The sequence below is a fragment of the Penicillium diatomitis genome (genome assembly GCF_028827545.1).
Source record: "Penicillium diatomitis strain IBT 30728 chromosome Unknown utg000008l_segment0_segment0, whole genome shotgun sequence".
Classification (NCBI taxonomy): domain Eukaryota; kingdom Fungi; phylum Ascomycota; class Eurotiomycetes; order Eurotiales; family Aspergillaceae; genus Penicillium; species Penicillium diatomitis.
The window spans coordinates 1,157,954-1,179,275 of NW_026623180.1; the positions used below are offsets into that span (position 1 = coordinate 1,157,954).

The 21,322-nt window shown below is 51.3% G+C and overlaps 7 protein-coding genes across 7 annotated transcripts; 3 read left to right on the forward strand and 4 right to left on the reverse strand.

Annotated features, from left to right (window-relative positions):
• Window positions 1-375: 375 nt before the first annotated feature.
• On the forward strand, window positions 376-1,260 carry N7539_006423 (transcription factor TFIIE subunit TFA2; the record flags this gene model as incomplete). The annotated part of the gene is made up of 1 exon (XM_056936025.1): window positions 376-1,260. One exon carries the CDS (start codon window positions 376-378, stop codon window positions 1,258-1,260), a length of 885 nt encoding a protein of 294 aa, XP_056788949.1.
• Window positions 1,261-1,834: 574 nt separating this feature from the next.
• On the reverse strand, window positions 1,835-2,769 carry N7539_006424 (3,4-dihydroxy-2-butanone-4-phosphate synthase RIB3; the record flags this gene model as incomplete). Its single annotated transcript, XM_056936026.1, has 3 exons — window positions 1,835-2,348; window positions 2,485-2,602; window positions 2,706-2,769. The coding sequence occupies 3 exons, from the start codon at window positions 2,767-2,769 to the stop codon at window positions 1,835-1,837; spliced, it is 696 nt and encodes a 231-aa protein (XP_056788950.1).
• A 3,818-nt stretch (window positions 2,770-6,587) lies between these two features.
• Window positions 6,588-8,724, reverse strand: N7539_006425 (uncharacterized protein; the record flags this gene model as incomplete). The annotated part of the gene is made up of 2 exons (XM_056936027.1): window positions 6,588-8,560; window positions 8,682-8,724. 2 exons carry the CDS (start codon window positions 8,722-8,724, stop codon window positions 6,588-6,590), a joined length of 2,016 nt encoding a protein of 671 aa, XP_056788951.1.
• Window positions 8,725-9,342: 618 nt separating this feature from the next.
• Window positions 9,343-11,041, reverse strand: N7539_006426 (uncharacterized protein; the record flags this gene model as incomplete). The annotated part of the gene is made up of 2 exons (XM_056936028.1): window positions 9,343-10,867; window positions 10,956-11,041. The coding sequence occupies 2 exons, from the start codon at window positions 11,039-11,041 to the stop codon at window positions 9,343-9,345; spliced, it is 1,611 nt and encodes a 536-aa protein (XP_056788952.1).
• A 1,321-nt stretch (window positions 11,042-12,362) lies between these two features.
• N7539_006427 (putative ubiquitin conjugating enzyme (UbcK)) lies at window positions 12,363-13,068 on the forward strand (the record flags this gene model as incomplete). The annotated part of the gene is made up of 3 exons (XM_056936029.1): window positions 12,363-12,469; window positions 12,546-12,878; window positions 12,963-13,068. The coding sequence occupies 3 exons, from the start codon at window positions 12,363-12,365 to the stop codon at window positions 13,066-13,068; spliced, it is 546 nt and encodes a 181-aa protein (XP_056788953.1).
• Window positions 13,069-13,828: 760 nt separating this feature from the next.
• N7539_006428 (NupC/NupG family nucleoside CNT transporter) lies at window positions 13,829-15,907 on the reverse strand (the record flags this gene model as incomplete). The annotated part of the gene is made up of 3 exons (XM_056936030.1): window positions 13,829-14,110; window positions 14,194-15,457; window positions 15,558-15,907. The coding sequence occupies 3 exons, from the start codon at window positions 15,905-15,907 to the stop codon at window positions 13,829-13,831; spliced, it is 1,896 nt and encodes a 631-aa protein (XP_056788954.1).
• Window positions 15,908-19,408: 3,501 nt separating this feature from the next.
• N7539_006429 (putative CECR1 family adenosine deaminase) lies at window positions 19,409-21,227 on the forward strand (the record flags this gene model as incomplete). Its single annotated transcript, XM_056936031.1, has 2 exons — window positions 19,409-19,532; window positions 19,630-21,227. 2 exons carry the CDS (start codon window positions 19,409-19,411, stop codon window positions 21,225-21,227), a joined length of 1,722 nt encoding a protein of 573 aa, XP_056788955.1.
• Window positions 21,228-21,322: the final 95 nt, after the last annotated feature.

Below are 21,322 nucleotides of genomic sequence, written 5' to 3' on the forward strand. Positions count from 1 at the left end.
AGCTCTTGCGCGCTCCGGGTTGCTCCCGTCAAAGGCGGCTTGCAGTGGGGCTTCACGTGATTGGAGGCTCGAGGATCATTCATTTCAGATTTGGCTTGTCCGATGCGACAGCGCGCTGGACCTCAGGCAGGATCAACAACCTCTTCCATTCCCTTAAACTTTTGTCTCTTTATCCTTTCCTCCTCCTCCTTCTGGGTTTGCATGGAGTTCTAGCTCTCTTATGGTCTTCGAGTGCAGGAACTCCAAGTGACTCACGCCCGGCTGCTATCTGGCGCAGTATCTTGTCACCATATCGCAGCAGCTCCCCCTTCCTTTCACAACAACTTCTTTTGTATTCGGACAGTGCGTGACTCGCGATTCGCAACTCTTGAAACCATGTCCTACCTGCAGCAACAGCTCAAGAGCTTCAATGCAAGCGTGGTCGAGTCGGCAAACCGCTTGCCTCAGCAGCGGCGAGTGGCGGGCAACAACCCTCCAGTTTCCGGCAGCAGTTCCCTCGGACCATCTTCTACGCCTACGCCTTCAGCCATCGGCGATTTAAAGAAGAAACGCCATGACGCCGACATTGTCTACTCGCAGCCAGCAAATACGGGAACGGGAAAAGATATCATGACTCAGGTCCTTTTCGCGATCGAGCACATGAAGACGAAGGCCGTCCCGCTGAAGTTTGCCGATATTGTGTCCTATCTATCACTCCAGCATCGTGCAAATGATCCCGCGTATGTTCACGCACTTCGCAGTATTTTACAGCGTCATGAGAAGGTCGACTTCGATCCTGCCGGCGCTGGCGGGGAGGGCACGTTCAGCTTTCGACCTCCACACAATGTACGAAACGCCGAGCAGCTGCTACAAAAGCTCCAGGCTCAGAAGACTGCTGCAGGAATGAGTGTGCGTGAACTCCGCGAGGGCTGGTTGAATGTCGAAGAGACGATCAATCAGCTGGAGAAAGAAGGGAAGCTGCTTGTGACCAGAAACAAGAAGGACGATCACGCGAAGATGGTCTGGGCCAATGACCCATCTTTGATTGAGCACTTCGATCCTGAGTTCAAACAGATTTGGGAGAAGATCAAGATTCCCGATCCTCAAGCTGTCAAGGAGGCCCTGGACAAAGCGGGCATCCTCCCGACTAACAAAAACAAGGTGATGAAGCCTCGCATCAAGGTGGAGCAAAGGAAGACCAAGAAACCTCGACGCAGTGGCAAGACAACCAACACTCACATGCAGGGTATCCTGCGGGATTACTCGCACCTCAAGCGATGAGTTCTGCTCATATTTCCTCCTTTCCAGTTTTACTGGATCTCATTCTGGCCTCGGGTTGAGGTTCAGTTCTTTGCATCGCGCTGGCGTTCCCTTGACTGATTGATTTTTCTGCGATATCCCCGAAGCTGTTCCTCACGATCTCCACAACCCGGCATCGTCAGAAAGAAAGATGGCTATCGACTGTATTTTATGGAAAATAGATACCCAAAATTAACCCATTCCATTCGTTTTCACATTTATCTCGCAATCAGCAATTCTTACATTTTTGCGAGGCTCGTTACATCTACATGCAATAGCAGCAGCTAGGTAGGATGACACGGGCGACATGAAACATTACTGATGGGTTATGTCCATTGCCCAGATCCATGCCATGGAATGGTGTAAACCACAAACTCTAGGGTATCTCGTCAATTGATCTAGAACTGTCCGGTCACATCTGCAATACTGTACAAAGATACGGGGGAAAAGTGGGGATAGAAGACTAGTGATCCGGGATTCAAACAGTACACCGAAGGGTGCCCCTGTCGAGTCAATCCGTAGCTCATGCGTCCGTAGCTCATGCGGCGGCGCATCGCTATTGGTATCCATTCTTCACGCCCTCGGTCCGGTCCAGATATTCCACCAAATCCTCGATGGTACACGTCTTGATGCCCCATTTCTTACCGAACTGGAGGCACCCATCGCGCCTCATCATGCCGTTGTTGCCGCGAATCTCGGGGACACCTTCGACGATCTCACCTGCCTCGACAAGCTCGGCGATTACACCGACGGGCGCCTTACCCGCAAGGCGGCAGAACTCCACCGCAGCCTCGGTATGACCTGTGCGCTCACGTACGCCGCCTGCACGGGCTTGCAATGGGATGATGTGACCGGGTCGACGGAAGGAGTCGACCTGGGCGTCGGGGGATGCAAGAGTTCGACAGGTCAGCGCACGATCCTCGGCTGAAATACCCGTTGTCACAGAGTCATCGCTGGCATCGATCGTGAGAGTGTAGGCGGTGCCCTTGGGATCGGCGTTCTCGGCAACCATTTGGGGCAAGGCGAGGCGAGTTGCGAGATCTGGAGGGATAGGCGCGCAAATCAAACCACTGGGGCGAAAGAAGACTTGTCAGTGGAATGGCTGTGTGAAGGCAATGTTCTTCCGGAAGCGGCCGTGTACAGTGGTGTCCGACGGGAACCGAGGGCTGCAGTTGATAGTTCAGGGGGTGGGGATGAGGCGCTTACCTTGTATATCGCACGAGGAAGGCCATCTGCGCGGCAGTGATAGACTCAGCCGCAATGATCAGATCTCCTTCGTTCTCTCGATCTTGCGAATCGAGAACAATAATGAATTCGCCATTCTCTGTGGTGAGTCATGGCAGGTCAGTATTGAGTGGAGGGTCGCACATGACATGCAATTAGAGACAGGACATTGTTGCTGGCCCGTGGGCTGCTTCTCGACTCACTGAAAGCGGCAATAGTATCCTCAATTGAGTCAAATTGCTGCGCAATTTCTGTTGTAGACGGCATTGAATAAGTTTTGGAGGGGATCATCGAGAGGAAGCTGGTGGTAGTTAAGTTGCCCCTCACAAGATAGCGATAGTCGCTCAGGTATATAGCGGGAGATGTTGGGAATGATATCGAAGGCAGACAGTATGCACGAAATTCAAACGGATGAGAGTGTCAGTGCCGCAGAAATTCGAGTGCAAATTGACCGTTGTGTTGTCCCTAGACTTCTCGCTTCTGCTTTTGTTCGGTAATCGCTGACAGGACATTAGAAATGCCTGTGATGCCGGACCCCGCGGAGGAGCCGGGCGGTGAATCGGCACGAGGCAATCTTCAAGTGGAGTCCGTCCGCGACCCGACACGATAGCCCGTTTTCTTACGGCTGCGATGACAGGCCGGTGTGGGTATACTAAGATGACCGTTCACTGGGCCTTCGTGAGATGAGAAAATGCAAATCGCGTATTTGAAACGTCAATTTATCGCAGGAATACCTCAAGTCCGAGGAATAAACAATAGATACATCGTACCTCAATGTAGCACCGAAGCACGAAAGACGAGCTAAGAGTGTCCAGCCCGAACCACTGCCGGCAATTGAAGAGGGCTCAAAGGGCTTGTAGGCCATACTGACAATCGACCCCTAATGACTCGAGCAGCAATGAAATTGGGTGACTTTTAAAGATAGTACTTAGTCAGCTGGGTCGTCTTGGTACTAGTCAAGTAATAATTTCCGCAGATCGTTCGAATTGAAGGACGAAAATTGTAGAAAATTGTGAATGTAGGAGACAGAACTCTACTGCTATCATGTTGTTATGTTATGTTGAAAAATTCCAGCTGAAGTGTCATTTGCCTCGTTGCCTAAGTAATCAAGCTCATCGTGATATGCGCAGGTTAGCACCCAAGGTTCGCATCGAATCCAAGGCAAGGTCAGGATGAGGCGGGTCTTCCGATATGCAACGAACTCGCCTGGCCCGTTCTCTGCCACGTGAAAAACACAGGCGCCGATGTCAAGTCACGATCGAGATTATTCAATCGCAGCTCCACGCGTCGCTTGCCCATGCTGAGATTCAGGCCGATTTAGAGCCCCTGGTCAGGGTTTCCATAAAAGGTGCCCATATTCATTCGGAACACGTCTAGACAGACTTCCCCTCAAAACCGCCCGTGTGAAGATGACCTGACATCTGTTTTCTTCGTCAGCCGCTTTCACAATATCGAGTGATACGTATTATAACTTTCTCCTTCTATAATGAAATTCGACCGCTTCATCGGTGGAGATTTTAACGAAGAGAGCTATGGACAGTCAGTGTGATGACAGTCAAAAGGAATCCGTGTTTTGCTCCAGATGAAGGCTCGCAAGACATACCACTCAAAATCATCTTGCAGACCAAGAAGGATCTGTATGATCTTTTTGCCTGGTCTGTGGAAGTGTGTTGAATTTCAGATTGGGTCTGATAGAAGGGGGAGCTGAGTTGAGGTTGAGAGCAGCCCAAAGTGAGAGAAATGTGAATGTGGGGGAATGAGTGAATGTGAAGAAGGTAGGTTTGAATGCGAGTGAGAGGCTCTACTTAAGTCGGTGCCTAGCACAGTCAAGAGTCCTCCTGCGGTGATTACACGAGGGCTTTGATCAAAGCTATTGACAGGCAGAATCACCATCCTGTTGTAACGCGCGAGGCTTCTCATCTGAAGAACTCACAGGTGTTTTGCAGGATGACCATCGTCTCGTGTGGTGGTAGGCAATCCCGAACTGAAGAGATTATCAAGATATTTGCCTAGAGACTCTGAGCGCCATGAAGGTTGAGACTATATCTAGCATGATCGAAAATATTCTCGTGGCTTCCGACATTGTTTACCCACCTGATGAGTTGATCTGTGCCGGAGACCGTTGGTTTGGCACGTTCCTGCCTAGCCTGGAATGGTTGCGCATTTATTTGCCAGATATGCTACAGCACCGCTTCAAACCGGAGAGGCTGAGAACTTCTGACTTTCACTGCCCCAAGCCTGACTGATGTGCAATCCTCACACAGATCTCTATGCTGCCAGTGATGTCATTAGCATCCTCTATCTTCTGCTCCTAAGCTACCCGAGGTACATGACCGGCTCTCAGCTTCACGGACGAGGCAAAGGCGCACTGAGTATCATGATTTTAGACCCAGCGGTTCTTCATAAGGGTCTGTGAAGTAGCGAAGAAGCAGTACCTTGGAACACTGCAATGCTCAAATACGAGCTTCCCCATACAGCTGGAGATAAGGGTTGCTAACTTCTTTTTCCATCGACGCATGATTTATTAAAATAATAGGTCCTTGCCTTCCAACACGACTGACGAACGATCTGCAGCCGTCAAGAATATCAGCAACTTGGACGCTGTGTTTGTCAATGGCTTTCAATCATCCCAGACCGAACAAGCTCGGCTGGAGGCACTAAACGCGGTCATTGGACTCAACACCACTCTCAAGAAGCCCGCAGATACAATCAATACGCTTTTCAGATCAGTACGTCACTAAAAGACGACAAAGACCTCGTTGTCGATTCGCAAATTGATGTCTCAATCGCCCGCGGTGCTTATGGCAGTCAAAATAGCGGGTGACTTGGGCGTTTTTCCAACCTTGGCGAAGGCATCCACCGGGGTGACATACGCGCAGCTGGCCAATATTAAGAAAGCTGACAAACAGCTTATCTATTTGTAGGTATCTCTGAATCTCCAATTCTTCTCGTTTTCCTAGCGTTGTTTTCTTTTGGTAAACTCGAGGAATGAATCATAGGCTTCTTGCTGGGACGTATCGCGTCCTGGCTGGCAACGGCCCTGTCAGCGAACGTGAACCGAATTTATATGCGGGCGATGACTTTTGGAGACAAATGGCGGAGGAAGTATCGATTGAATTAATGGACACAATGTGAGTTTGTTCCTTGTTGTTGTGTCATCTCCGACATCCAAGATCTGCCCGATGATAACCAAATAATTGAGCGAAACTTTCTCAAGATTCTGCCAGTCAGAGGCCTCAAATCTGATTTGTTTCCTTCATTTTCACAAGAGCTTGCGTGTCCTGACATTTCTTCTAGATGCTCGTGTGTACCACTCTTAGCGCATACTGCACAATTGATCCGACGACTTTTGTAGAGATGGAGATCGTGAAGAATACGACCTCACAATGATAATGGAGTTTTCAAAGATCCTAATCGAACATTATACCCTGCCCGATCACGTTTGTTGCGCAATTGGGGCTTTGGTTGACATGATTATGATGGCATGGTGTTCGGGGATGGAGCCAACTCGACAAAACCGGAACGGTCTTCTGAGACTTGACGGTCTAGTTAATTTGAAGTTCTGAATGTCAAATGGTCGATCAAGGGGTATCATTGAAGCGGAGGTCAAGTCAACTGGAGAGAAGTGACCCTCGACCATTTTGCTCAAGCGGGGCTACCGACTACCAAATCATATAGAAGGTCAACTCAAAAGGAGAACCAAGCCTATCAATTATTCAATGTGGAAAACACGATGCAGTCCACAGTTTGGAGGAAGGGTTGATCATAAATATAGGCCTCTGGTTGAGAAAATCCGCGAGTCTATGAAAGTGCAGCTGCTATCCATGAATGGGCGTAGGTATGCTTGGACGACAACTATTGTGGCAGGCAGAGCTATTTCAGTTATCGCAGAGAATGGCCTCTAGGAGACCTCGGTGACCTTTTCCGCTTGCGCGACAGCTGAATGTCTTTGAGTCGGAGAAAAGGCTGCCAAACCAAGCTTATCAACGGGGATGAAAGCAGAGCAATGGCGAATGTTGCTGTTTGTATCGGCGGGGGCCATTTAGAACAAAACGACCGGAACGACGAATGATTACACAGGAAAATCAACCAAGGGTATCAGTGCCCATCCATCTGACTTCGTCGGCTTGTCGTGCCAACGCTCGCCGCATCATGTCTTCGTATCGTTGCGACTTCTCAAGCTCATCGCGGTGCTTCTGCCGTGCAGCCTCCCGAGTCCCCCTTTCAACCTCAGTCCCCATGAAACTGCCTTCCTCCTCATCTTCTTCCAGGACGCATTCGACATTGTCCGGTATCGAGAAGCGTAACCGACCAATGCGTTCGCCGGTCCATACGAGCAACTCGTCACCGCTCAAATTTTCACCCGTCGGAAGAATCTTACGGGCCACTTCGCCGCTGCTGTCCTGTAACGGATCTCGCCACAAACTACCATCATGGCCCCCTTCTCCTTCTTCATCCGCACCTGAGGGTTGCAGCCTGGTCGATACATCCGATCGCAAGAAAGGAATCTGAGGCTGAGAGGTATTGATGTTCCATGAGCGGACTTCTGAGCGGCCATTACGCTCGACCCATTTGATGTTGCCTTCGGAGTCAGAATAGACGATGCGGTTTCCATGAGACGCCACCGAGAGCAGCTTTGAACGAGCCGCACTTTGCCGATTTTTGTGCAGTGGTCTGAGTTGTGATTCGACATCGGTGCTCGCTTCTTGTGACCTTCCCTGCAGGCTGTAGGTCTCTAGCGAGCCTCGTCCGTTATACTCGCCGCAAGCAATGACGTTATGAGAAGAAGGGCGTATCGTGCGAGAAAGATCGGAGACTCTCGGCCCTGGGACCGAAGCTAAGCTACACAGTCGGCCCCCAGAATGGACTGTGCTGTGTAAGCGCGGAAAGAACCGACGGTCGTAGCAAAGAATGCTCGGAAACCTTCCAGCTAAGATAATGGAGTTGACATGAGGAGCCGAAGGGTGAAGTACAGAAAGAGGTCCAGGCTGAAACAGTGGCGCATAGTCCTCTCCGGCTAGTGAGTCTGGGCTGCGAATGCGGGATGGTGAATGCCCGTTCATCTGAAGTTGAAACAAGCGTGACTCTGGGCGAGCGAAAAGACTTGAGCCGGTCATCATAGATGAAGGGTTCTTATCACACCGCAGACTGATTGCTTCCGCTTCATCAGTGGCAGAAAGCCGGCCGTCGTATATTTGCAAACTGAGCGTTGTTGCGAGTGTAAGTGGAACGGAATAATCCGTCTCCTGGGATAGAGCAAAGATTGACCATGGATATCGTTGTTGCGATACGACCTTTAGCGTCTCCAAATCGATCTCGTTCAAAATATTGCCCACAGCCAAGTAGGCTCTCCGCTGGAATGAGTCGATGGAGACGCCTTCCCCTAGATCCAGGAAAGAAAGAGACGACTGGCTGGATGTACCATCTCTGGCAGGACGAAGACTTTTCATGAGAATCCCAGGCTCACTTCTCCCGAGGATCCTACCTCTGACGGACCGAGGACCGGCGGGACGAGAATGGCCAATGTCCCAGATGCAGACTGTGCCATCATCCAAAGGGGCTACTATTCTGTCCTCTTTTGCCGAGCTCCAGTCTTTCAGCAACCCCATACCCTTGATTTCGTGTGCATCTTTTCTCCAACTCTCCCCTCCAGGCTTGAGAGCCTGCTGAATCCAGGAGAAGGACATAGGTCCATGGCGGGCAACATACTCTGAGTACCAGTCCACTTGTTCTCCTTCCATTGAAGAGTCCCAGTGGCTGGCTGCTCGGGCCAAATCGCCTGGCGATGAGATCCGAGTCCCATGTGGGTTGAGATGCTCCGATGAAGGCTCCGGCGGCTGTATCAGATCTCGTAACGAATGTTGACCAAGACTTCTCAAGGTCGCGGTGGGATTCAATAACAGACTCTCTGCATTTCGATCATGCTGAGAACGAAGTGCTTGTCGAGCCGCCCATGACTGCTCATAACAGTGCAGTTTCCATGAATTGTTGTCTCGCGCCAATCGAAAAAGCTTCTTGCAAACAAGCTGTATTTTTACCTTCTCATGCGTTGTTAAGACTGAGTGTCGGAGTCAGTCATATTCTAGTTGGGGGATGCATCATCCTCAATTTGAGGGCAAATCAGATCCACTGGTGCGGGGGACAAAACGGAGTGAGGAAGACTTGGTGGCTGGCCTTACGGTCGATAATCTTGGTCAAAATCTCTACCGGCAACGAATCCATGAGTAAGGCTGAGGAATTTGCTGCATTGAGGGCCGATCAATGTCTATCATGTGGAAATGAATTGAGCACAGAAACATTCAATCGCCACTTACTTCGGATTTCAGTTGCTTCACTGCGCTTGCGATCTGCGCGTGCTATCGTCACGTGGTCACGACAGGTACACTATCAAGAGTACTAGTATGTTCGACTGTCACCGTGGGCGGGAGAGTGTTCAATTTTTGGCTCGTTCGAAGTAGCGAGCGCACAAGGTTCTGGAACACTCGAAATGGACAATGACGCAAAGCTTAATACAGTGAGTGCTGGATGCAGAGTGGAAAAATACCTTCACAATTCAAGGCTCAACAAAGCCCAGGAGTCGATCATTTTCGCAAAGGGTGACTTAAGTCACGTCAACTGAGACATTTGTCTAGCTTCGGCCTAGATGCTTCGAGTATTCTTATCTATGGATAATACGTACGTTATCATTTACGATCTCAAGAGGGAGTCATACACAGATATGACTTAGGCGCACAGGGTGTATATGAGAGTCAACCCCCGCATACACAAGCTATCGGCGAAGAATTGAGGTGAACGTTTTTTTCTCGGTCAAAGAGAGTACTCAAAGTGAGATCCACCATTTTATTCGTCCGGTTTAAAGACTGCGTCCTTGCAGAGGATGGCCACCTTCTTGAAGAATCGACGCCACTCCAATGGATCGCCCTTGATCTTCAAGAATTCCAATTCGAAAAGGCCTTCCGAGACACACTCAATGACGACTTTGCCATGGAGAGGGCATCCGCGACCATCTTTAGTCACAACGCGAATGGTAGCGGAAACGTCACTTGAGGTAACTCCAGGCACGGAGGGAACGGGTACCCCCAGCCGATGAAACGCCTCGCAGACCAAGGGCACCAGCAACTTCAACTCCCAAGCGGAATAGAAGCGAGTCAGTGAGCGGGGCGGAATGATATCTTGGAAGCGCTTTGCATTTTGAGTGCGACTCAGAGGCACGGTCGGCTTTTGGGAGAATTGGGACATTGAAGGCTCGTCCTCCAAATGAGCCGAGAGCTCCATATCTTGAGATGAAAATGGTTTGGTTATTGGTTGAGTTGCACCAGATCGCCCAGCCACATGCGGTACATGCCAATCCATCACCATGACGTTCGCAACCAGTTCTGGCTGCGTTGAGGACATGCCTCCGAAAGAACCTGGGCCATGCACATTCAACTCAAGATCCATTGGATCACTTCGGCTCGCACCAGGCCGTTTCTGAGGAAAGGGATCCTGACTAAAGTCGATATGCAATGATTCAAACATGGACGTGGCGAGATTGACAGGATCTTTCAGCTTTGTGCCGTCTGGTGACAGGTATCTGTTGGATCGGGTGTACCAGGGATGCCGTCGCACATCTTCCAGTGAGAAGCGGCCCCTCGGATCGACTGTCAACATGCCTCGCAGGAGAGATAGCGTGGCGGCAGGAAGCTTCTGCCATAACTCGTCAGACGGTCGTGCATTGGTAGTGATGTACTCGTGAAACTCGTAACTATCATCTGTAGGGCTATCCCAAGGCGTATTACCCGCCAAGAGGACGAAGAGGACAATGCCACATGACCATATGTCGACCAGATCGGGATGATATCCTGATCCCTTTGTCTGACCCCGAGTACTGCACGCAATCACCTCAGGCGCAATATAGGGAGGACTACCACAAAAGGTCGTTGACAACTTCTTGGTCCCTTTGTACTCGAACAGCGTTGCGAGCCCAAAGTCAGCAATTTTCAGATTGCCATCACTCGTCAACAGTATGTTTTCAGGTTTGATGTCTCGGTGGCCAACGCCTTTGGAGTGCATGAAGCTGACAGCACTGATGAGCTGGGAAAAGTACACATGCGCAATGTCTTCTCCGACACCCTCGTCTGCCTCGATTTTGTCGAACAAGTCACCCCCTTCAGCCAACTCCATTGCAATCCATCGCCAGGTGTCATCCTCGCCGGTTTGATAGAAATCAATAATATTGTTATGACCGGTGACATGTCGGTGGACTGTCACTTCTAGTGCTAACTGGCGGGCACTGATCTTGCCATGACGGGCAGCGTAATCCTTGTGAATGTACTTGACAGCAAAGACGGGGTTGTCGGCATCAAGCGGAGCAGCCTTTTTGATACTGAGAACGACCAAAGCGAGGCTCGGTCAGAAGGAGTCTTCAACAAAAAAAGATGTTGGTCTAGATTCCATGAAAAGGGGAGACCCACCAAGCATATGCTCCTTGGCCGATGGTTTCAGAGACGATGCGAAAAGGCACATTACTAGGCAGCGGGGCCAATTGGGAGTGCTGCATCTCTGCCGGGCTTTTTGGTCTGAAGATTGGAAAGAAAGAGATCTCACAGAAGTCAAATTATCTTGAGAGGCTTAAGGAATGGATCCAGTCCCATGATGTGATTCCAAAGGAGTGACTGGCGACGGGCACGACATGGAATGTGTAATGTGAGGCAGAGAGTGTTTGACGGCGCAAGGGCTGGGACTGGCTAGTAGTATACGCGTATTATTATTGAGCGCCTGAACGCGTGATTCCTGACTCGGTGACTAAAGCATTTGAGCTTTCAAGACGCGACGCGGGGCCACTTTACCCGCTTTAGGTTTAGCGCTCTGTCGTTTAGTGTTCTGTCGGGATCATGTCTGCAGTTGCAGGCCTGACGATCAAGGCCGAAGAATCGTCGAAGATCAAGCAATTGTCTGTAGATGTCCTAGTGGGATCCTCGCTTCCTCACCAAGTCGAAGCAAAGATATGAACTATGAAAGATGTTCAACGTGAGTCGACTATACAGGTAGGATAAATCCAGTCGTAGTGTCCACTGGCCATAGTGTCATTCTGTCACGAGGATGAGGCAATGACGGTCTAGCATGATTTGGAGCTAGAACCGACAGGACTCTGATGAACAAAGTCAGACAATTTACTCCGTACAACGACTCCATATTTGATGGAGGTAGCACTTCGACTTTGATAAATATGCACCTCTTAGTACCTCGGCTGAAAAGTGACTTTTACTAAACGAATGGATCATCAAATCTCTTACTTTGTGTAGGCTCACCCTTTCTCGAGTTTCAAGCTTTTTACTATCAGCCTTTTGCCTTCATTCAATTTCATATCCCGGTATATGTAATTCTCTCTCTAGGTGAATGTTCATTGATAGCGGAAAGGCATCGATAGTCCACGAACGGTGCTCAAATTCAAGCGCTCAAACACGAGCAATTCGTCTGTTGGTCCGGACCGTCTTTTGAACAAGCGGGGACCTCTCGTTGCCGGGGACAGTCAAATAAACAAACCCAACCAAACTTGACCGAGCCGCCCACTCCGACCAAAGAACAACGACCTAAGAGATTACTCGCCTCTATTTGACTCCTAAACAGTCTCTTCTTACTCTCTCTTTCCTATCATTTTGATTACTGGAATCATCCACACCTTTGCCAAGGCTATCTCCTCCTCGACCATACTAGCTTTCCTGCCTCGCTTCACCTGCGCTCTTCTCATTTCTAGTGGGGGTCATTTGAGTACTCAGACTTGTCATCCATTCCAGAAAGCAACGGACCGTGCTCAGTCGGCTCGCAACGACGCCCTCTTACACTTCCGGCTCAAAATTCCTGACCTGCCACCTGACATTATGGACTACACGATGGAGGACACACAGAACTCCGCGCCGGAGAGCCTCGAGACTACTAAGCTGAGTGGCGCGGGACAGCGCAATGAGACACAAAGCGTGACCAAGCGGTTAGTAGACCCGTCGTACAAGAACAACCTCCTGGGGGAGCTATTCCAAAGCTAAATCGCCATTCTTGCTGTCTAGTTTACAAGCCGAGCTCATGCAACTGATGATGTCGCCTTCGCCCGGAATCTCTGCATTTCCCAACGCCGATGGCAACTTGCTCGCCTGGACGGCCACGATCACCGGCCCAACTGAGACGCCCTACGAAGGCTTGACGCTGAAGCTCACCTTTGACTTCCCCAACAATTACCCATACTCCCCACCAACCGTTCTTTTCAAGACACCGATCTACCACCCCAACGTGGACTTTTCTGGCCGGATCTGCCTGGATATCCTCAAGGACAAGTGGAGTGCCGTGTACAACGTTCAGACCGTCCTTGTGAGCTTGCAGAGTCTCCTGGGAGAGCCCAACAAGTGAGTTACTTGCGGACATGAGTCACGGTCAATGATCGAGGTCGAGTTGTGATGTGTCCATGGCTGACAATATGATTGAAAAAGCGCGAGTCCGCTCAATGCCCAGGCTGCCGAGCTCTGGGACTCCGATCAAGCCGAGTTCAAAAAGCACGTGCTGAGCCGACACCGCGATCTCGACGACGAGGAATAAAAATCGGGATCCTCTCTTTTCGTATTCTTGCTTGCATCATTCGTGGTCAAGGACATGGCGTCGGTCGGCCACGACATCAAGCCAGGGGATATGACGTCTGGCTGACTGGGTGTACTCCTGTACTTTGCTTATGTTTTGTCTTTTTTTTTTGGCATCGGGTTGGGAGTGGGTCTCGCACGTGCATAATAGCCGCTTCACAGTTCGAGCAGGCTAGGTGTTTGTTTTACTGATAGGTTAGGTTTTAGCTCCTAAGGTCTTTTGCTGCTTTAATTTTTGGCTCTTCAGGGTAAAAAGCTCTATTCTTACTATGTGTCGTTTTGCAAAATGGCTGGGCGAGCGAGTGACATGTGCCCAGGGAAACGTTTCTATGTACGGAAGAGATCCTGAGCACCGCTGAATGGACATACTGTGGTAGCGGAATACTTTCCCAGGAGACATCTCCATGGGCCTCCACCTCCAGCCGATATGCCTGGTGTTCGTGGCTAGCGAATGACCTCGACGAGGCAGCGACTAACCTAATCCAGTGACCACTGCCGCTGTCATCACTCGACAGCACCCGATATGTCCTTTTTCGCAATTCTACCTTGGAAATAACATGGAAAAGCGGCATCATCGAATCCGACCGAGCGGAGTGTGGAATTGAATAGATTAAATTAGGAAGAGCAACAACCAAAACGTTTTGCATTCACACCATTTGCGAGCCGTGCAAGGCAGATGGACCCCCTCCCCCGCTCCCCACCCCCAAATCAGATACTTCCGCTTATGAGGTAGAGAAGTACTGCTTCTCATTCGTGATGAGCAGACCGGCAATAGTGGCACTGGTAAAGGTACTGATGGCACCCGTCAGCATGGCACTGACGGCAACACGGGAGACATCGCCACTGCGGCCGGGCGAGATTTGAGATAGGACACCGATCTGGTTACCCAGAGAGCCGATGTTGGCGAAACCGCAGAGCGCGTAGGTGGCGATCAGACGGGAGCGATCAGATAGATCGGCATACTCGGCGGTGTTTTGGAGGGCGTTGTAGGCAACGAACTCGTTCTGCATGCGGGCCATGTTAATATCTTGTCTAAGAGGGTTGCGCAAATTCTTGGGAGGGGGGTTTTGAATAATTGATGACTTACCGAGACCAGCTTGAGTCCAATCAGTTGGCCGACCTTGAGAAGATCGCCGTCGCGGGAAACACCCAGCAAGAAGGCGATGGGGTAGCAGAGGTAGCCCAGAATAAGCTCGAGGGTCAGCTCAGGATCGTTGATTCCGAGGAAGTGACCCCACCATGTGAGCAGACCGTTGACCAGGGCGATGAGAGAAATGATACAGAGCAGGGTCGAGCCAATCATGGCAGCGATCTTGAGACCGAGCCAAGCGCCGTTGGCAAAGGCGTGCAGAGCATTGGTGGCGCGGTGCTCGTCATTGTCCGGCACCACGACACGACCAGCCGTGAGACTCTCCTCCTCCTCGGGCCATCGCAACTTGGAGCATGCGAGCGAGGCGGGGATACTCATCACACAGGAGGATACCAGGGCCTGAGGGTTGACACCCATGGTGATGTACGCAATCAGCACACTACCGGCGATGGTAGCGAAGCCGGAGCACATGACCTGGTGCAGTTCGGCCATGGTAAGATGGGCAATGAATGGGCGGATCAGCATAGCCGACTCGCCCTGTCCGATGAAAGGCGAGGCGGCAGCGACGACGGCCTCGGCACCGGACACGCGCATGCACCAGAAGAAGAAGACGGCAAACTTGGAGATAAACCACTGCAGGACACTGGAGTAGTAGAGCAGCTGCACAATCGAGACGAAGAAGATGATGGCAGGGATCACACTGATCAGGAACCACACTCCTGGCTTGATGGGCTGTTGCATTTCAACAAAGTTGTCGGCGGTGAGGAACTTGACACCACTTGTGGCAAAGCCCAGCAGCTCGCGCGCCAGCAGGGAAATGAAGTTGAAGATGTCGTATCCGGCCTTGGTGCGGAGCACGAAGAGTGCAATGATAAACTGCACCAACATTCCGACAATGACGGTGTGCCAGATGATCTTCTTGCGATTGCGCGACGTCGCCCACAACACGAACAGGAAGACCAAGAGACCGAACAGGCTCACGGCACGATTGGCGCGGGTGTTACCCTCGGACTCGGGCGAGACAAAGGAACCGATCAGAATGACGGCAAGGGTCACGGTAGCTCCGGCCAGGGTGCGGAACTTCTCCGGGATGAACGCGACCACTGGCGTGGCCGTTCTATTCCAGAGCCAGTACACAGGCCGTGTGAAGATGCTGATGGGAATGTAGAAGAAGATCAAGCGCAGGGTGATGGCCAGATACAACAGGAACGGGATCAGCCAGCCCAGGTCACGATGCTTGACGAGACCGGTAATCCACCAGCTGAAACAAAGAGCATCAGTTCTGAGAGAGAAGATTGTGCCGCTACCTCCACAAGCTAGGGCCAATTGATCGTGCACAGGTTCAGTTCTGGCTCACTCACCCGGTGAAGAGAATCCAAATTGCAGCATGCATCGCATGTCTCCATTGCTTCAGCACGCGCTTGTAGAAAGGACGGGGGGCCGGGCTGGTCTCTCCAGCCTCGGCGTCCTTCTCTGCCGAGCTGTTTAGACTTCGACTGCCATGGTCGAGGGGCGATGGTTCTGGCACGATGGACTTCTCAAAGTTTGCATCTTTCGAGTAGACCACCTCGTTCTCTCGGCCGGCCTCGGCGAAGGCCGTGTGATGGTGGTGTGCGTGCTGATGTTGATGTTCGGGTTGCAACGCCGGATCTTGATGCACGACATCCTGCTGCTCCGTCGCATTTACCGCTCCTCGGTTGGCCTCGGTCATTTTGGTCGATCACCAGCGTCTCACTTTGGCAAAGAAGCTTTTTTTATCTTCCTTGTCGCTGCCCTGTGGCAATACTTGCGTCACGATCCTCTTGGGAATGATCTGCACTGCACTCAGCACGTGAGACAGAACAGCCCTCCTCTTCTGCGATACACCTCTCGGCTTTCAACACTGCAGTACTGCAGGATTGAGGGAGCAGTGACGTCGAGTACAGTACGTACGAGCTTGTACGGCAGAGATGAGAGAGCACAGAAGGTGAGAGGTTGTGAACGACCCGGGGGAAGCTGCGACTGGGGGCACTGTGGAGGTAATAAAGCAACGGTGCCGGAAGATCAGTAGGAGCCAATGGCCGCTGATTTGATGTTCGTGAAGCAACGATGCAGGATTTTTCCGAAAAGGTTCCTTTCTGTTATCAGAGCCAAGTGGCTTCGAAGGCTCGAGAGCGCTAGCTTAGTGCTTTTTTCATGTTGAACATGTGAGATAGTGAGCGGCGGCGAGGCCGGAGTTTATCAGTGGCCTACGATACGCGAGAGCCCTCTTTTTTTCCCCCAAATTTTTTCCGATCCGCTTCGTTTTTCTTTTCTTTTTTTCCCCCATCTACCTCTTCTTCACTGCTTTGGTTTGTGCGGGGAAAACACCCTAACGTGTGTGTCGCGAGATAACCTCACAGGCGCGACAAGTGCACAGGAGCGGGTACTTGGTGAGTGGAGGCCGCATAGGAAAAAAAAGTCTCTAGAGAGGATCTGACCCAATGAAGGTCGCCAAGGCTTCGGGCCATTACCCAAGAGAGGCGAAGAAATGGCTTGGAATCCACTTTATTGTGGGCGTTCCATTCAACGGTACCTCTCCGTCGCGTGCCATGCAAAAATCTTCTTTCCAAATTCTAGGGATTTTCCCCATCTGCAGGACAACAGGTACGTTACAGAGTCGACTATCGGAATCGACGGACTCGCCGTCGGACGACCCCTCGAATGTTTAAACGAGAGTTTTGGGGCTGAACCGGGTGGCTCGCACGTGTAACCCTGTTGGGGGAAATGATACTATGATAGTACATTACATCAGTGTACACTGTACAAGGATCGCAGCGCGAGTAAGCATGTGCTCTACTCGGGCAGTATCATGACGGTTCGACGAATCCTGGCCGGGATCGAGGCGGCTGAGTACCTTTGCCAGCCGCTGGAGACCCTATCTTGCCACTGTGCGGGATCAAATTACTGGCTGGCGTGCAGATTTCGACAGTCGGTGCTGTTCTCCTCCTTCACGACACTCCTGACTGGTGGTTGGGAGAAAAGCTGAACCTTGTCATGAGGTGGAGACCAAGACACCAAGTGTGCAAACTGCAAAGGAGTCGGGAGTCGGGACAAAGTCTTGCACGTACCGATTGTGGATAGGTCTTTTGCTAGGTCGGCAAAGGTCGAGCACCATGGTCGCGTGCTGGAGTCCCCTGGTCGGGACGAGCAGCCCGCCCGATTTAAGGTTGGGATGCGAAACTTCTCTCTTGGGACTGTGATTCAGGTACATCCAGAACACTTTGCAAGTTTACCTTCATACTACTGTAGAATTCGCGGCGGGTGTACTGAGTACTCAACTGTGTAGACTATAGTACTTTCTCCAGTCCGATCATAAGCACGGAGTGACCTGATCGAGCCACTTGCACCGGCCGAAGTCTGGGGAAATAAAGTCTGGTGGGACATGCAGCCCGTTGGACAGCCCCAATACGACGCTACTCCATACTCATAGTTCTCGTGCCGCTGCCAGTTTCCCGGTTGGTGACCTCCACGCTCGGGTGTGTCGTGGAGAGCTGTCATCATCACACATTGCGGAGTTCACACTGGAGGGGTCTCAGGCCTCGACTTTGCCTCAATTCTCAATGAGTGGGAATCGTGTCGCACGGTGCGAATATGCCCGTGATCCCGACGTGCCTCCGGCTGTTGATCATTCCTATCTTGTTATGCTCAAGCTTGGGATATGGAAACTTGTTCTGGAGGCAAGAGACCACGCTCCGCTCCTTCTCGTTGCCATGAGCCCTGCCCGCTCGCTACCTTGTATCTGTAACCCCTGTGATATAGGACTCCATTCGTGTTTCTTATCGTCTTAGCCGCTCGGTACCTCGAGGATTTGGCGCAAAGTTGGTAACCAACTCTACCCGTGGTCGAATTCATGTGACTATCCCCCTCCCCCTTCTACTTTAGTCCTTGGTCCTTACACCAGAGTGAGCAGACACATGCAGTCTAGACCCCGAGCTCCTTGATCGACGGGAAAACACAATTCAACGGGGGGAACTCTATCATTGACGATTTCACTTACCGAATAAAGTCCCTACCGAGTCCAACTGTACAGTTGCACCTGTACGATCCTACAATTTCCGCAGATAGGCGTTGTGAGACAACCCTGTTTTGCCCAATCCTGGTCAACACTCGACAGACCCGAATCCTTGGCATCCAACGCGACTTGCACCCTCGACCCGATAGGGATCGAGCGTCCACCAACCGATAGGGACAGTCACCGCCACCCCGGCCCGGCAGATCTTGGCGTTACGTGAACAGTAGGCAATTCGAGCGATTGGCTGTATGGGGGGCCACTAGTCTGAACTCTGTGATTGGGATCATCTCGTCCGGTGGCGGTCAGCCCGCGCTTCTCGGGAGGTCACGAGACGTGAAGCTTATCAGGGCCAGTCGCGACGGTTGAATGAGACCACCCAGTAAGTCAGGACTCAGGAGTAGTATTCGCTATTCAGTGATTCACTACCGTAGGTCTGATTGTTTTTTTTTGTTCGGGTCACGTTTTTCTTTCATATGTCGAAACTCGAAGGAGCCGAGAGCAATTACCTACAAGCCTATGGAATGAGGCATCACGTAATCCACAGGAGCTGAGATATCGTGTTTCCCCTCCTGGGCTGTTATTGATCAAAGTTCATCGCCTGTCTGTAGTCTGTAATCTGTATATGTGATAAACGTGGATGACGTTCGGCAGAAGCGCGGCTTTATGTAGCGCTCGATCAGTATCTAGTTCTATCTACTAATCTAGTATCTACTATCTACTAGTATCACTACCTTATCTATCAATTGACTAGCGTCTTGAGTCTTCAATTCTTGACTGAACTTGCGGCCTTAGCAAGCGGTTATGTGGGAGCTATCAACGATTTTCAAAGGGACAGTTTGACCTGTATCGGGCCCGATATTTGGTGCTCTCTTGATTCACAATCAGTAGTATTCTGCTCGTTATTGAACGTAAACAACAGCTCGTCGACTCCGGCAGGTTCAGTGGTGCTGGAGCGAACTCCTAGCTTATGGGGAGAGAGCCCACATGACTTCCTCGATGGTCCCCGGGGGCTGGTTTGCGCCTGATCCGTCAGGCTACACTGTGCAATGCGGGGTGTCTGCCACGCCGAGGACAGGTTCATTGGTCGTTCTCCCAAGGAAGCTTGACCGATCTTCGCGGCTGACCAGGATTGTTCCGGTGTCAAAGATCCAGGCAGGCTGAACAATCAAAAAGCGAAATATGGAAGCCGGCGACAGTGCATGGGAGCTTGAGGCGGGTATTCCTCAGTTCGAAGATCCCTTCATCCAGCAATATTTGAAAGGTCGTGACGCGCTGATCGCTGAGGAGCGCAAACGGCGCCACGGTAAGAGAGCATCTAGAATTGCTCCTCATTTTTCAGCCGCCAGATTCTGGTGTGGTCGTGTGTACCTGTCTCGAATCACCGTTCTGACATTTATCAGATGCACTGTTCCGGAAGTCTTTATCTCCCATCGCTGCTCGAGCTTGCAAGATCGTCTCCCAGATTCGAGCTCGCGAACATAACGAGATCTGGACGAACGGATTAGATGAGGATGCAGCTCACCAATCCGACGAGATCCTGTACCCGGGTGTCATGTTTCACTATGCCAAAGGTCGTATGGAAAAGACCAACCTGTGGAAGATTGTTGAGAGAATGCCCAAGGGCTCACTTCTACACGCTCATATGGACGCCATGTTCGACATTGACTTTCTCATCGACCAAGCCTTCTCAACGCCGGGCATGCATATTTTGGCACCCCAGGCCTTGGCATCCGCCAACGACAGGGAGCACGGGCCTGTCTTCTTCCAGTACTCGTCACAGCCGACAGCCGACAGCGAAAAGAAAGCTAGTATCTGGACGGAGAAGTACAAACCGTCCTCGTTGATTCCAATCCACTCGGCAGCTGCATCACATCCTGATGGCGAGACTGGGTTTCGCGACTGGCTGCGTAGTCGCTGTATGATCATGCCCGAACATTCCTACTTCCACCATCACGGTGTCGATGCTATCTGGGCGATCTTCACCACTACATTCCCGGTCATTAACTCGATCCTCATGTACGAGCCAATTTTCCGGGCATGTTTCCGCCGCATGCTCGGCCAACTGGCCGCGGACGGGATTCGATACGTGGAATTCCGCATTGCCTTTGTCTTTCAATGGAGGAGGCAAGGGAGCGACGAGACCGACGATGGCTATGATCATTGGGCTCAAGTCGTTGAGGAAGAACTCGAAGCCTTTAAGAAGACTGAACAGGGAAAGTCATTCTATGGCGCTCGCATTATCTGGACCACGCTCCGTCGTTTTGGCAACAAGGACATTGTCGAGTCAATGAAGCAGTGCATTGATACCAAACATGCATTCCCCGACCTCATTTGTGGCTTTGATTTGGTCGGCCAGGAGGACTTGGGTAGACCTCTCAAGAGCCTGGTACCGATTCTGTTCTGGTTCCGCAAACGTTGCGCAGAGGAAGGCCTCGACATCCCTTTCTTTTTCCACGCCGGGGAGTGCCTTGGAGATGGCGACGAAACGGACAACAACCTATTCGATGCGATCTTACTGGGTACCCGACGAATTGGTCACGGGTTTTCCCTCTTCAAACACCCGCTGCTCATCGACTTGGTCAAGGAGAAGAAAATCATGATCGAGTGTTGTCCCATCTCCAACGAGATTCTTCGGCTAGCCAGCTCCATCAAGGCCCACCCATTGCCGGCATTGTTATCCCGGGGCGTCGCCGTCTCATTGTGTAACGATGATCCCGCCATTCTCGGTCACGGGCGAAATGGTCTGACTCATGACTTCTGGCAGGCTCTTCAGGGATTAGAGAACGTTGATCTGGCTGGACTGGCCATGATGGTTCAGAATTCCCTCCGATGGAGCTGTTTCGAGGACCAACCGACTGCGAGATGGAAACAAGACGTTGAAGAAGGGATTCTTGGAAGCGGACTGAAAGCCGTGCGCCTGCAAGAATGGCATGCTGAGTTCGAGAAGTTCTGCGAGTGGATCGTGTTGGAGTTTGCGGAGTTTGACGAGGAAGAGTAATTGAAATCGGCTTGCCAAGAACATGGGCACGGACATTGCATAACCATACTTCCAGAGCCTCCCGGCATCTCTGAGAGCCCAATAGCTATGGGCTT